This window comes from Homalodisca vitripennis, unplaced genomic scaffold, assembly GCF_021130785.1.
Source record: "Homalodisca vitripennis isolate AUS2020 unplaced genomic scaffold, UT_GWSS_2.1 ScUCBcl_1907;HRSCAF=6114, whole genome shotgun sequence".
Classification (NCBI taxonomy): Eukaryota; Metazoa; Arthropoda; class Insecta; order Hemiptera; family Cicadellidae; genus Homalodisca; species Homalodisca vitripennis.
In genome coordinates this window covers 1-14,175 of record NW_025778062.1, presented here as the reverse complement: position 1 = coordinate 14,175, position 14,175 = coordinate 1, and the positions used below count along the sequence as shown (strand labels likewise).

Here is a 14,175-nt window from a genome sequence, read left to right as displayed (position 1 = left end):
AGCACAAAAAGAGGCCAACAACTGATCCCAAAAATTATAGACCCATATCATTAATTTCTACATTTTAAAAAAAATTATACAAACAATTGTATTGAACTGGATAATGACACATCTTACAAAACATGGCCCAATTCCTGACTGTCAGCATGGCTTTCAAAAGGGAAAATCAACTTTATCCATAATTGACAGTATAGAAGAAGGACAATTTGTAACTGCGTTATTTCTAGATTACAGCAAAGCCTTTCACTGTTTGAGGCACAATCTTATCTCCATAAAACTTGCAGCCTTGTAAGTAAGAGGCTTAGAAAACAAGTAGTTTGATAGCTGTCTAAAAGGAAGATCACAAGTGGTGGAGATTAAGCATACAACATCTAACCTCACTAGCATGTTCAGATCATACCCTAAACCAATTACAAGAGGAGTCCCACAGGGATCTGTGCTGGGACCCATTCTGTTTATTCTGCTGACTAATAATCTCTCAGCTCTAATAAAAAACAATAGTACCAGCTGTATAATGTAAGCAGACAAAAAAACTCCTTTTAAGAAATGGCTCAGCTGAAGAATTATATAATAACTCTGTTCCATCTCTACAAAAATGCCATTACTTAACAGCAAATTAAATGACTTGGTGATAAATCCTGACAAAACTAAACAAGTAGCAAGAAAAAAGTTCAACCCGCAAGCAATCCCAATATATAAGTGCTTAATCAGACTAAGTTTTTAGGTGTAACTCCAGACAGCAGTCTCACCTGGACAGATCATGTGAACAACATTTGCAGAAATATCAGTACAGGTATCTACGTTGTTAAACGTATCAAATGGGTTGGCACTCTGGAAGTGGCAAAAGTAGCCTACTATGCATTAGTAGAGTCTCACATTAGGTACAGCCTCATAATCTGGGGAATCTTGTTAGGGAATCTTAAGAGAATGCTTGTTCTACAAAAGAAGGCAGTTAGGACTCTTGCAGAGCTGCCGACAGGCCTACCAGACCCTAGGCATACTTACAGTACCTGCACTCTACTCTACTCTATGAAGTGATCTTACACGTAGACAAATTACACCTGCAGATTCACATGGACATCCACAATTACTCCATACACCATGCCTCAAGGTTTACCCTTCCGCAACACAGAACAGCCCTCTTAGAAAAAAACCATCATACATAGGCCGAAAAATTTAAAAACCTCCTTCCAGACTACCTCCGTAACCTGAGAGGCGACACTGAAGAACTCGCTTTGAGAATTTCTAGTGAATTTCTCGCTTAGTGAAGTTTTATAAGTATTAATGTGCTTTCAGTCTAATATAATCAGCTGATCAGCAGTACGCAAATTACTGATCATGTTTTTTATGTACTTTTACATACAAAAAGCATAAAATTAATCTAATAGGCAAATTACCATAGTTTTGTAAATATTTTGATGTCAGCTGGTTGGTAGTATGCAAATTAGTGATCAGTTAAAATTTGTCTGTCTATTTTATGAGAGCTATCTAGAGAGTAGATTATGTTTTGCTCCGTAGCCACTTAAGGCAGGACTATCACAGCTATTTTATGTCAGGGTATTTCTCCATTTAGTGGCTATCCATCATGGCTTCCTTGCTGCATATTCATGCTACTTCCTCAAAAACATGACATCGACTGCTGTAGAATGCACCTGTTGCTCAATATAGCCAGTTGGAGGGCTGGTACTCCCTCTGCGTGACTCATATTACCTTCATCATCTACCTCACTGTCGAAATCATCTTCTTTTTCTACATCCTGGGTATCTTGACGCTGTAGAACCGACTAAGCTATTTCTTCACCATTCAAAACTTCATTATCGAGCTCCTTTTCAGCGGTCATCCACCCTAAAACATCTTCCACAACGTCTTCAGTGTGAGGTAGCCGCATTAAGTCACTTAGGATTTCTGCCTGTTCCTCTGCTTCATGTTCAAGGTCGGGTGCAACAAGATTATTTCCATCCTTTTCAAAAGCTTTTTCAATGTCTGGCCACACTTTTTTCTCCATGACTATTATTGTCAAGGCCGTTATTTCATCATAGGCCTTAGCCACCATGAAAATGATGTCCTTCACGTTGATTTTATTTAACACTTGCATTAGGTCACATCGTTTTCTAGGTCGAATAGAACTTCTGAAATGAGCTTTCTGCTGTACTTCCATTTAACGCATTCAATGACCCCTTGATCCATTGGCTGTTTGAGAATTGTCACACAAATACAAGCAGAAAATACAGTTTTATTTCAGTCTCACACTCACATGTCATTTCATCCGGGTGTGGGTAGGCGCATTGTCGAGAACAAAAAGTGCGTTTACAGGAAACTTCAAACTTAACAAGTGACTTTTTATTTCAGGCACAAACTCACAAATAAATCACTGTTTAAATAAATGAGAATCCATTCAAGCCGATTTCTGTGACCCATAAAGAGCACACTGATAGCTTTTGACGTCCAAGTTTTTAAATGTCCTGGAATTTGCTGACGTACCGATGACAAAAGGAGCTAGTCTGTGGGTGTCTAAAGAATTGGAACAAAGAGCCCCTGTAATTCTTTTCTTGCTTACTTTAAAGCTAGGGGCAGACTTTTCTGTTGCCGCAGCCAATGTTTTTCAAGATAAAAGTTGGAAGTTTACCCCAGTTTCGTCAATATTTTGTACTTGTTCTGGGCTTAAGTTATTTTCGGCAAACACTTTTTCAAATTTTTTGTGTGAAATCACTTGCTACTGCCGGGTCCGCTGATAGCTTTTTGCTGGGATCACACTCCCAGAAAATAAACACCATGCCTATGTTTCCAGTGTAAAAGTATCACTAGCCACAAATTCCCCTTCCCCTTGAAATTTATTGTGTAGGATAACAGCCTTTTATTGTAAAGTGGTGCCACTAACTGGCGTTCCTCTTCTACATTCTTGCAAAGACCACAACCATAGAGCATCACCAACTAACTCATTGTTAGGTTTCTTTAAAGTGCAACGAGATGCAAGAACTTTGTCCGTTTCAATCTGCGTACAAAAAGTCTCTGTTTCGACCCCGAACATTTACCATGCTTTTACTGACTACAAATACTTTGCACCGATTCACCTTTGGCTATACACTCTAGTGCTTTCAGCCATTGTTCCATTGTCACAAAAGTAGTACTCTTACGTTAAGCACTCATACCGAAAACGAATCCAAACAGCCCCACACACACACAAACGTTCACTCAAGAAAAGAATACTAATGTACATGTACTTGTACTATACGTCTCTACTTGATCAAATACAGAAGGCAACTGACCAATTTAAAGAAAGGAATGAGCACATTGCCATCGCTCGATAATCTTGTGATGACCTGTTGCCAGCCAGCACCTCAGCGAACACAGTCAGTCAGTCTAAACCATTTAGGCAGTTGGCTAAACCAAACGAAGCTGAATGAGAGGGAGTCTACTGTACACATACATTTCAGCCACATATTATTATGTGATGTGTCTAATATGATGTGTCTGCTAGGTGTTGATGTTCACTACATATATGTGTTATCTGATAATTAATTATTTTGAATTTTAGTGCACTGTGAGTACTGAAAACTTTTAAACTTTCTTTCAAATAATAAAAATTATTCAAAATAATAGTAGACAACATATTTGAAGTTTTAACAAGTAAAATCTTTGATTGAAACATTTGGACTGGCTTTTTAACCTAAAAGTCTGCAGTTAATTTATTATACATTTTGGAGTTTGGAGAGAAGTGGCAGTGATTTTAATTAAGATTTTTTATATTAAATTGTATATAACTAATAAACTTTCAATATTTTTTCAAGCAATTATAAAATCTAAATAATATAAATATACAACAGAATCGTCTTGCTCAAACTTGCTACTTCATGCAGTAGTGGGACAGATTAGTGATATCGTCTGCCAGAGGCATCAGCATATTGTAGCTCAGTGGTAGAGGTTCAGGACAGTTGTGTCAAAGGTTCATGGTTCAAATCTAACTCCAGCATAGTTATATTTTTGCTTCCTTCAGAGGTGATTTTATTATTTATAGTATTTTTATAAAACATTTTATTGTGTTCTAGTTACAAAAATAATATATATTTATTGGTACATTGAGTTCAAAAAATCAATTTATTTTTCTTTTGTGTACAAATAAATAATGCCTAGAAAGGATGGAAAGGAAAATAAACCTGAGCATCCCTGTGGTGAATGCCAAAAAAATGTTGGCAATAATTGTAGAGCTGTGTTATGTAGGAATGAGTGTCTACAATGGTATCATATGAAATGTACTTCACTTACTATAAGAGAACTCAAACAAATAGACAAGTCTAACATCAAGTGGTCTTGTGACAAATGTATGAATAAACGATCAGAGGATGATGATCACTGTGAATCCTCTGAGGAAAGCAAAACTGACCTAAATGAGAGTGATCCATTCATAAACATGGAGACTAGGCATACTAATGATATTACAATGGAAGTAAACAAAGAACTTGAACAACAATTAGAAAATTTACACTTTGTTGTGAATACATTAAATGAGGATCTGCAAAAAGCTAAACAAGAAATTGAAGATCTTAGGAATCAAAATGTCTGTCTCGAAACTATGGTGTTGCAAAAAGAGGAGAAAATTATTTGGCTTCAAGCTGAAATTAAAGAATTAAAGAATAACTTAGTGACATCTGAAGAGTCTTTTACTGTTGTCTCAAAAAAGAAACATGATAGTAAACGAAATAGTTTACCAGCAGTTTTAACATCCTTTTCTCAAAATAGCAAACTTAACCGTACTATTAATCACCGTTCCTACTCATCTGTGGTTAACAAAGAGCAGAATAAAGTTAATTTTCTTAAAAGGCAGTCTTTTACAAAAAGTAAGAATGTTGGGCCTAGTTATTTTTCTGAAAATCGCTACAATATTTTAACACCACCCGATGATAGTGCAGTGGAGGACACAAGTGTCTTGCATGAGGTTGAGGACAGAATTCCTGAGAAGAAAATGTTGATCTGTGCGGATAGTCATGGGAAGGACTTGTCGTGGCATATTAACACCCAAATAAATAATGATCAGCATAACAAGTCTCTCAAGTCTGTGGGTTTTGTCACTCCTGGAGGCCGTGCATCGCAAATTCTTAGTAGGAAAAATATTGATGAAGAGCTAAAAAATGAAGAAGACATGTTAGTTATTATGTGTGGGACTAATGATGTGGCTAGGAATGAGGGAGAAGAAGCATTAAAAAGAATTAAAAAAACTCTTGACGAATGTAAGGATAAAAAAATTATACTAGTGGACCTTCCGAATAGATACGACTTGGTTGATTGGTCATGTGTCAACCAAGAGACCAGGAAGACTAACTTGGAACTCAAAAGACTCGGTGAGTGCTATACGAATGTGACTGTGGTGGAGGCTAGCAAAGGGAGAGGCAGATGCACACATCAAACGGTATGCATCTCAATAGAACTGGTAAGAGATGGTTGGCGGAGAGAATATGTGAGGCAGCGGGGATAAGCAGCTGTCAACCCGAGCACACGTCAGGGACCAGACCGACACCGGCGGGAAACGACCAACCACCTACAGGGGACCTTCAGCCTTCGACACCACAACCAACACTGACAAACTCCTGAGTTTATTCCATCTAAATATACAGTCCATTAGAAATAAGTTGTTTTCTTTAGAATTAGCATTAGATAAATTAAATTGTAACATAATAACTATCAATGAGCACTGGTTGAATCAAGATGAAAGTTCACTGTATATTCCATCAGGGTATGTTTTAGCAGATATTTACTGTAGAAAACCTCCTCTTACTAGGGGTGGGTGTTGCATATTTGTCAAAGTGGGTATAAATTACAACGTAATTAATGTAAGTAGTTTCTGTCTTGAAGGAGTATTTGAGGTATCAGCAATTATTTTGAATGACATAAATAGCATTGTTATTACCATTTACCGTACACCTACTTCAGATGTATGTATGTTTATTTATTTATTAGAACTATTGATTAAGTTTGTAATTAAGAAGTACAATGGAGCATTGATTATAATATCAGGTGATTTTAATATTGACATAAAAAAGAACACACTTAAAACTGTATCCTTCCTAAACATGCTTAGATCTTACAACTTATATTGCTTAAATACTGAGAGTACAAGAAACAATGCATGCCTGGACAATGTCATAACTAATGACTTGAAAGAAAAAACTAACTGTAAAGTATTTGAACCTTGTTTGTCTGACCATGCAGGACTTTTTGTAACATTTAACAATACAAATTTAACGAGGGATAAAGAGAATAAATATTGTAGTGTAAGAAATCTGAAACCAGGAGCAATTTCTAACTTGAAAGCTCAACTAATACACGTAGATTGGTTGCCATTAAGAATGTATAGTGATGTAGATGAGGCTTTCAGTTCATTTATTGGTGTATTGTCAGGTATCTATAATAACTGCTGTAAGGTTAAGAAAACTAAAGTTAACTCTTTAAGAAACAAACCGAAAGTTAATTGGTTTACACCTGAACTGAAGAAAATGAGAGAATTTTTGCTAGTTTTGTACGATAGGTTAAAACATGGTGTAAATAATGAGGATAAAATTCAGCTTAAGAATAACTATGCTTTGGCAAAAAAAAGATACAAGTGTAAAATTACTCAGGCAAAGATAGCTGCAAATAGTCATTACATTCAAAATGCAAATAACAAGTGTAAAGCTGCATGGAATGTAATAAAAGCAGAAAGTCAAAGTATAAAATTAAGTAAAGAACCAGAAGTGGATTCCAAACAATTGAATGAATATTTTGTTAATGCTGCTTCCCAGCTAAATCAAAGTAATGCCATCAGTCAAAACAATAATAGTAGCAAAGCTTTAGAATTTTTAAACCAATACCTGTCTAGTCATTCTAATTTAGATTTAAAGTTTAAGTGGCATCACATTACAGAATTTGATATTTTGAAATGTGTATCACAGTTAAGTTCATCTCAAAGTGAGGACATATATGGTTTTTCAAACAAGGTTGTAAAAGAAATTATTTATGTTATATTGGAGCCACTATTATATCTGTACAACATGATGCTTCAGCAAAACGTATTTCCAAATGTTATGAAAGTAATTAAAGTGATACCTATTTATAAGAAAGGAGATAAACTGAATCCAGCCAATTATCGCCCAATATCTTTGGTACCTATTTTTAGTAAGATTTTTGAACATTGTATAAAAGAGCAGCTGTATGGATATATATCACAGAATGGTCTTATCTGTGATGAGCAGTTTGGGTTTATACGTGGCCGTAATACTATCAAGGCTGTAGAATCAGTAGTCAGTAAAGTCTTAAATAGTTTTGAATGTAAAACCATATGTTCTGCTACACTAATAGATCTATCAAAAGCATTTGACTGCATTCCACATCACTTGCTGTTGAAAAAACTAAATCAATATGGTGTTAAGGATGGGGAATTGAGACTTTTTTCATCATACCTCACTGGTAGAAGGCAGACGGTGGTACAGGCTAATGACCAATCTGATTTCTGTAATGTAAAAATTGGTGTACCACAAGGATCAGTATTGGGACCTTTCTTGTTCATTATAGCGGTGAATGACTTTGCAAATAGCATGCCTTGCAATTCAGTTCTATATGCAGATGATGCAACACTACTGAGCAGGAACAAACAGCTAGACCTTCTTATGTTGGATCAGAGCAGAGCATTAGAAAGAGCAAAAGAATGGTTCAAAGTCAACTCTCTTGTAGTAAATAATGACAAAACTGAACACATATGTTTCTCCTTAGATTTTAATGTAAGCAATAATTTTAAACCTGTTAAGCAGTTAGGTATATATTTAGATAGTAGGCTAAGCTGGGACTTTCATATTCAAACTATTTGTAAAAAATTAGCTAGAGTAATTTATTTATTACGTAAATTAAAAAGCTGTGTAAGTTCAGAGATGCTGTTGACAGCTTACTATGCATTCTTTCATCCTCATCTACTGTATGGAGTGGTGTTATGGGGTAATAGCAGTGCAGCCAAGCAAGTGTTTTTATGGCAAAAAAAGGCACTAAGAGTAGTTAAGGGTATACCAGAAAGAGAGTCTTGCTACCCAGTTTTTAAAGAATTACATATAATGACTCTGCCTTGTCTATTTATTTATGATTGTTTGTTAAGAGTTAAGGCAAACCTAAGTAAATATCAGCTAAGACAGGATGTACATAGTTACCCAACTCGATATAATGGAAAGTTAGATGTTTTAAGTGTTAGATTAGAGAAAACAAAGAAAAGTCATATATTTATTGAAATAGAATTGTTTAATAAACTACCAAGAATAGCTTGGTCAGTCAGCATGGTGAAATTTAAAAATGTACTGAGGACCTGGTTTAAAGAGAAAGCTTTTTATTCTATAGAACAATATTTGGCAAGTGATACTAGTGATATGAGATTTTAAATTAGGATAATACATTCATTACTGTTGATTTGTTGTAGTTTATTTTAAATTGTTGACTAATTTTACCAATTTTATCTCGATTATTTTAATTCACTAGTTATAGGCTTTTTGTTATTGTTTTGTTATTCACTGTTAATCTTGTTAATATTTTCTGTTAATTCTTGTTGTTAGTTTCTTGTTACTCTATTTAAATTTGTTAATTAATTATTAAAAATTAGGAAATTGAAAGAAGCTTAAGGAAACTGAAATAAGAAGTTCTTAGTTTAAATATTTTTTAAGCCATTCATATTACTGACGATGTTTATTGCATGTAAATCATGTTTAACAACAAATAAAGATCTTGAATCTTGAATCTTGAATCTATTAGTAAGCTCATCCTACTTGTACTATTACGATTGCGCTGGATGATGTGTTTCGGAGCCAGTAATTTTATAACCATCTTTATGCTTGTAGTTTTTGCACAAAAACTACAAAATCTGTTTTATTTTTTAAAACAGATTTCAGTAAACCACCATGAGTAAACCATAGGTTCCACCTTTGTCGGAGTCGTTGCATTTTGAAACACCCGTGTTTTACACTCTCTTCTGAGAATTGGACCATCATAAAGTGATACCTATGTCTCATCATCAGTGTTAGTTTAAAAATTTTTGTTATGGGGTTGATTTATTGTAATAAGTTATTGAGTGGTATAATTTTATTGCATTATTTAATAAATTTAATTGACTGTTAACAGGTTTAAAGATCAAAAAGCCCTTGGTGAAGTTATAAAAGAACTGACATTTCGTAGTTCCAAAGCGTTGAATTCAGGACTAGAAATTGTTTATAGAATAGGTTTCTCCGATATAGACAAGAGAAAAATGATTGCGTAAGTACTAAGATTCTAATTTACATTACAATGAATTATACTTAAAATTATTAAAGTGTTATGCAAGGTATCCTTTCCTGCAACCACTTCACTGCAAATTTTAAATAGTTAATGATATGTTCATCACATAACAATTTTCAAATCTGAGGTGGTCGGATACATTTAAAAAATGTTGATTATTCGTAGAACACAAACTTAGATTCCTAGAAAATTTGAAAAGCATCTGTATTACGAATCACTTCAAATTGGTTCTTAGTGATGGCCGTTGAATATTTATATTTGTCTTCAGTAATAACCAAATAGGAAAAAGCTCCTAGTTTTTTCTTGACATCATCAATATTATCAAATGTAAGCTCTTTCTTACTCTTTCATGTGTAAAAAAAAACACACAGAGATATGTCTGGTGAGTAAAGTCGATGAGTTAAGGCACCGGTACTGTAATTTTTTGTCAAAAACTAAAAAAAAGCTGTATGATAGCAATGCAAGCAGATGTATGTTAGAAAAAACACTTGTACACTATTTTCCTAGAACTTCCAAATAAAAGCATGATTAAAGGTCTGGTCCAAAGGGACTATATTAGAATGGATAGCAAAATCAAATGAGCATTACATTGATGTTTGATTTGACTTAACAACATTTCTTTAATGGGAGACAGTGACATCTTCTATTCATTGACTCCTGTGAAACCCCCTCTTGATCGAATATTCGGAAGCTGCTGAATTCATTGAGAGAAATGGTAAAAAGGAAACAAGCATTGCCAGTAAAAGAAATAATGTAATGTTTCTAAAAATTACAAAATGTTAAAGTCAAATATAATCTATTTTAAAGTGCAGTTTAAAGTTCTCAAAAGGCCAATAAAACAAATTTAGGTCAAGTTAATTAGTGCACCCGATTAAGTGAACTTAGTGTATTTGCTGTTGATAATTGATTTTCAAATTCACTAATATTTGTATTAAAAAAATTTTAATAAATTTTGTTTTATTGGTCTGGTTGGATTTTTCCAGTGAGGTCGACAAACTAAATTTCTCGTACCGTTCTTTGAACCACCAGAACATTCCAGCAATCGCCATCTACCAATCGCCATCACCAACAATGTTGAAATATAAGCTGATGAAGACAGGTGGAGACAGTGATAAATACCAACTTATAGAACCTGGTGGGGAAATTTACTTCCCGGGGGACGAACTCTTCTTTCCTGCTGATAAATCGTGAGTACTAATGTTGTACAAATTATTTAGTCATAATAAATAAGTATTTTTTCAAATATACAATTACTTTGTTATTTGTTTTTTAGCTGTGGTCACCGTTCCAAAGCAATTGTGTTGAAGGTGGGACCAATTAGTTAATTATAAAATCATTATATTTACTACATTGCTCATGTTATTAGATGTACTGTACATTATTGGATTGTTTGATTTTAAATGAATAAGAACATATTTTCTTTTATTAACAAATTTGTATACAATCTACTAAGTGTAGAATTGTTACAGTCATAACTTTTATGCAGGGTGATGTAAAAGGTTCAAAACCAAAAAATACTTGTAACTGTCAAATATATTAATTAAAACTATGATAAACAAATGAAGTGGAATTTAATTGTTATGTAACGATAATTTTACTTAATTTATTATCATCTGGTAAATTAAATCAGCTGTGTACTAAAAAATAAGGATAATCTCCATAGATAAACAGCCCTTATTCTTTGTATTTATTAGGAGAAGGTGCATTACAGTAATGTTGACTTGTGTTAATTTTAAAATTATTAAATACCTTCGACATTATTCAATATTAGCTAAATGGCATCCAACATAAATTTGAGTAATGGTTAGAGAAATTAAAAGACAAAAATTCGCCTATAAAAACAAAAAATGTATTAATTAGAATAATTTATTTTTTGCAGCCCTATATTTTATAATCAATTTAGATTTTAAAACTTATTCTTCAGTGTGTTTGTGTGTGTGTGTGATAATTATAACATAAGTTGTATTGGTATTTATAAACTGTCTAACCAAGAACTTAAAATTTTTGTAATTAGCCTTTGAATCATTCTAGGGAGGCTATTTTCGGTAGATCCAACCATTGAATGAAGATGAAAAGTAAAAATAAGCGTAGTCTGAAAAGTGTTTATTCTCATATAGGGTTGAAAGTAACCAAGATAATTTATGCAAGTAAGCTAAGTTTCTATAATTTTCATAGGTTCTCTAGGGCTAGGACCAAACTGGTATCATTAAGTCCGCCATTTATGATGGCATTCATGTATGATGATGGTCTATTAGAAATTATTTTAAAAGTTTTTCTTAATTCTTACTCTTATTGATAAATAATTCTAAATGTTGTACAAAATTTAATTATGATCTTTATTGTTCCATTTAAATGTTCTTTTAATTTATTCACATTGATATAAAGAAATGATTTGGTTTATCTACTGTACTTTTAGGATATCTAGTACAAAATCTTCGACACAAGAGAAAAATCTACCATTAAATGTAAAAAAAGAAGAAAATATTGCTGAAGTTATAAGTGAACTGGATACTACTTCACAAGTTCCTTCATCCACAGCAGGTAAGTTAAATACAATAACATGTCAAACTTTAATATGGTATAGTAGTTTATGTTATGAAAAATAATTTCTACTGTTCAACCTTTAAGTTTTATCCATTTTTGAATATATACCAATACTGTATGTGGCTCTTTTGTTGAGATTATCAGATTCTAAAAATATTTCATTCTAAATATATCCTCAATTTTTGCAGTAACTAATAAATAATTGTAAATCTGTAAAAATTTTAAACTGTTTAAATAATTCAGAACTAAATTATAAGCACTTTAAAAATACTTGAAACTACAATGGAGTTCAAGTTTTTAAGAAATTTAAGTGAAGAACTTTTCTGTAGTAGTATTAGTTCATTGCCTCTGCAAAGAATAATACTAACCTTTTGCACTTCTGTGTCGTACTCAGTCCAACATAAACTTTTATTGCTGTTTCCTTTGTTTTTCAGTTTAGTTACAATATATAAAGTTTTAATTTGTAGAGAACAGTAATTGAGTCATTATATTTTTGTTTACATAACAAATAAAATTGATAGCAAGTAACATATTACATAAATAGGTCAGAGTTTAAAAATTCGTCTTTGTTGTAGAAGGGTCTCTCTTGGAGCCATTCATTCAGGGCTTTCTTGAGGTGTTTAGGCTGTTGCTGTTTGATATTATCTGGAAGTTTATTGAAGTATAGGGCTCCTTTGTAAGATGGCTCTTTTCCCAAAGAGGCTCAGGTGATGTGTTGACAAGCTGAAGTTGGAGGCATTTCTTGTATTGTAGTTGTGAATATTGTTGTCTTTTGTGTCCTGAGTTAACTGCTTGTATGATGACGTAGATGTTCTTTTCTGCATTTAAAGCATGCAGCTGATATTTATTTAATAAAGAATATTCATTTTATTATAATGAGTATAATAATATGTTAATTCATAAATGGAAAGATTATTTGAATTTTTAAATTACTAAGATGTAAATTTTTATATTCACCATTAGATTGTGCTTAAAATTATAGGACTAGATGACAAACATGGAATTATTCTTACAAATTTATGTAATTTTGTAAATATTTATTTTACAGTTGAGATATAAACCCATTATTAACTAAAACTTAATATATCTATAAATACATTCTGAAACAATTGATGTATATGAAACAATTTTTATAAAAAAGAACCAAAATAATCTGGTAAACAACGAACCTGGGCCTTTTCAAAATTCACCGTTACTTTATTTGATTTAACTAAATATAAACTTTATTTTTATATATACATATAACATACTGTGCTGTCATAGAATATTACCTCTTTGTATTTTTAATGACATATGTTTTTATTTAGTACAAAATTGTTTATGTTACTATTGTTATTTTACTTTTATTCAGTTGTGTGAGTCCGAAGATGTACTCATTGAGTACGAAAGGCCTCACAAAAATAAAATCTTTATATTATTGGAGAGTTTGTTTAAATTAATAGATATCTTTAAATAATAAATATATTTAATGTAATATATTGAAACAAATAAGTACATTATTAATTTAATTTTATCAGAATGTTTTGAGACAACAAAACTGATATTTACGTTTATAATCTATTGTATATACAGTGTGTTCAGAAAAGGGTATCACAAACTTCTGTCGCTGATAATACTCATCATTCCAAACAAAAAATGTCCTATAAACATAGGTTGAGAAATTTTTTGTTTAGCTGCTAGTCACTATTTTGTATTTTTTTATTCCGCACTTCGCATTCAACAGAATTCTCAATAGGTGGTGGCAGCATTTTAAAATCACACTAACACATGTAAACTCGGTTTTGAATGGTACCGTAATGGTATCTGTGGCTTCCTGACAAATGTAGCTACATGGCACGTATGCGCTAAACAATAACTGCAGCGTTGCAACAATGTAAATTAAAAATGGTACTTGCTTTTAAAACACGCCTCGCATTAACAATTATGAGGCTTAGCACTCGCTTTTTCCCATTGAATGAAGCGGAGCAATCGGACATCACATTATCAGGTCTCCAGTCTGTATTATAGTCTGGCCTTGAAACAGCCAGTTGCAGCTGTGTCCATACTTTACTGAATGCATTATATTCAGTATGGGTAGAAACTACCTATTTGTCTCCTCATTCAGCAAGCGAGTTACATTGATTAACAGCTGCGGCACCAAAATAGAACCGCTCAAACAGCTGTAACTCTTCTCATATACTTTTCTCACAAAATTTTTTCATAGAGTAAATATTGTTCTGAAATTTATACATATTTTGTTTAAAAAAGTGACCATTTCTTAATTTTTCTGGATTGTGTAGTTTTTATGTAGTATTTGGAAAAGTGAAGTGAAATGTAACATTCAACGTCTTTTCAATAATCTACCTAGTGAAAAAA

At 32.7% G+C, this 14,175-nt stretch overlaps 1 protein-coding gene across 1 annotated transcript in view; it reads left to right on the top strand.

Moving 5' to 3' along the window:
* Nucleotides 1-11,817, top strand: part of LOC124371754 — a gene marked incomplete at its 3' end in the record, with an annotated part of 90,901 nt that extends 79,084 nt beyond the window's left edge. Inside the window, exons 19-21 of the mRNA XM_046830095.1 lie at nt 9,124-9,255; nt 10,260-10,463; nt 11,693-11,817. Coding sequence (XP_046686051.1) covers nt 9,124-9,255; nt 10,260-10,463; nt 11,693-11,817 — 461 coding nt within the window. The remainder of the gene's footprint in view (nt 1-9,123; nt 9,256-10,259; nt 10,464-11,692) is intronic.
* Between the last annotated feature and the right edge of the window lie 2,358 nt (nt 11,818-14,175).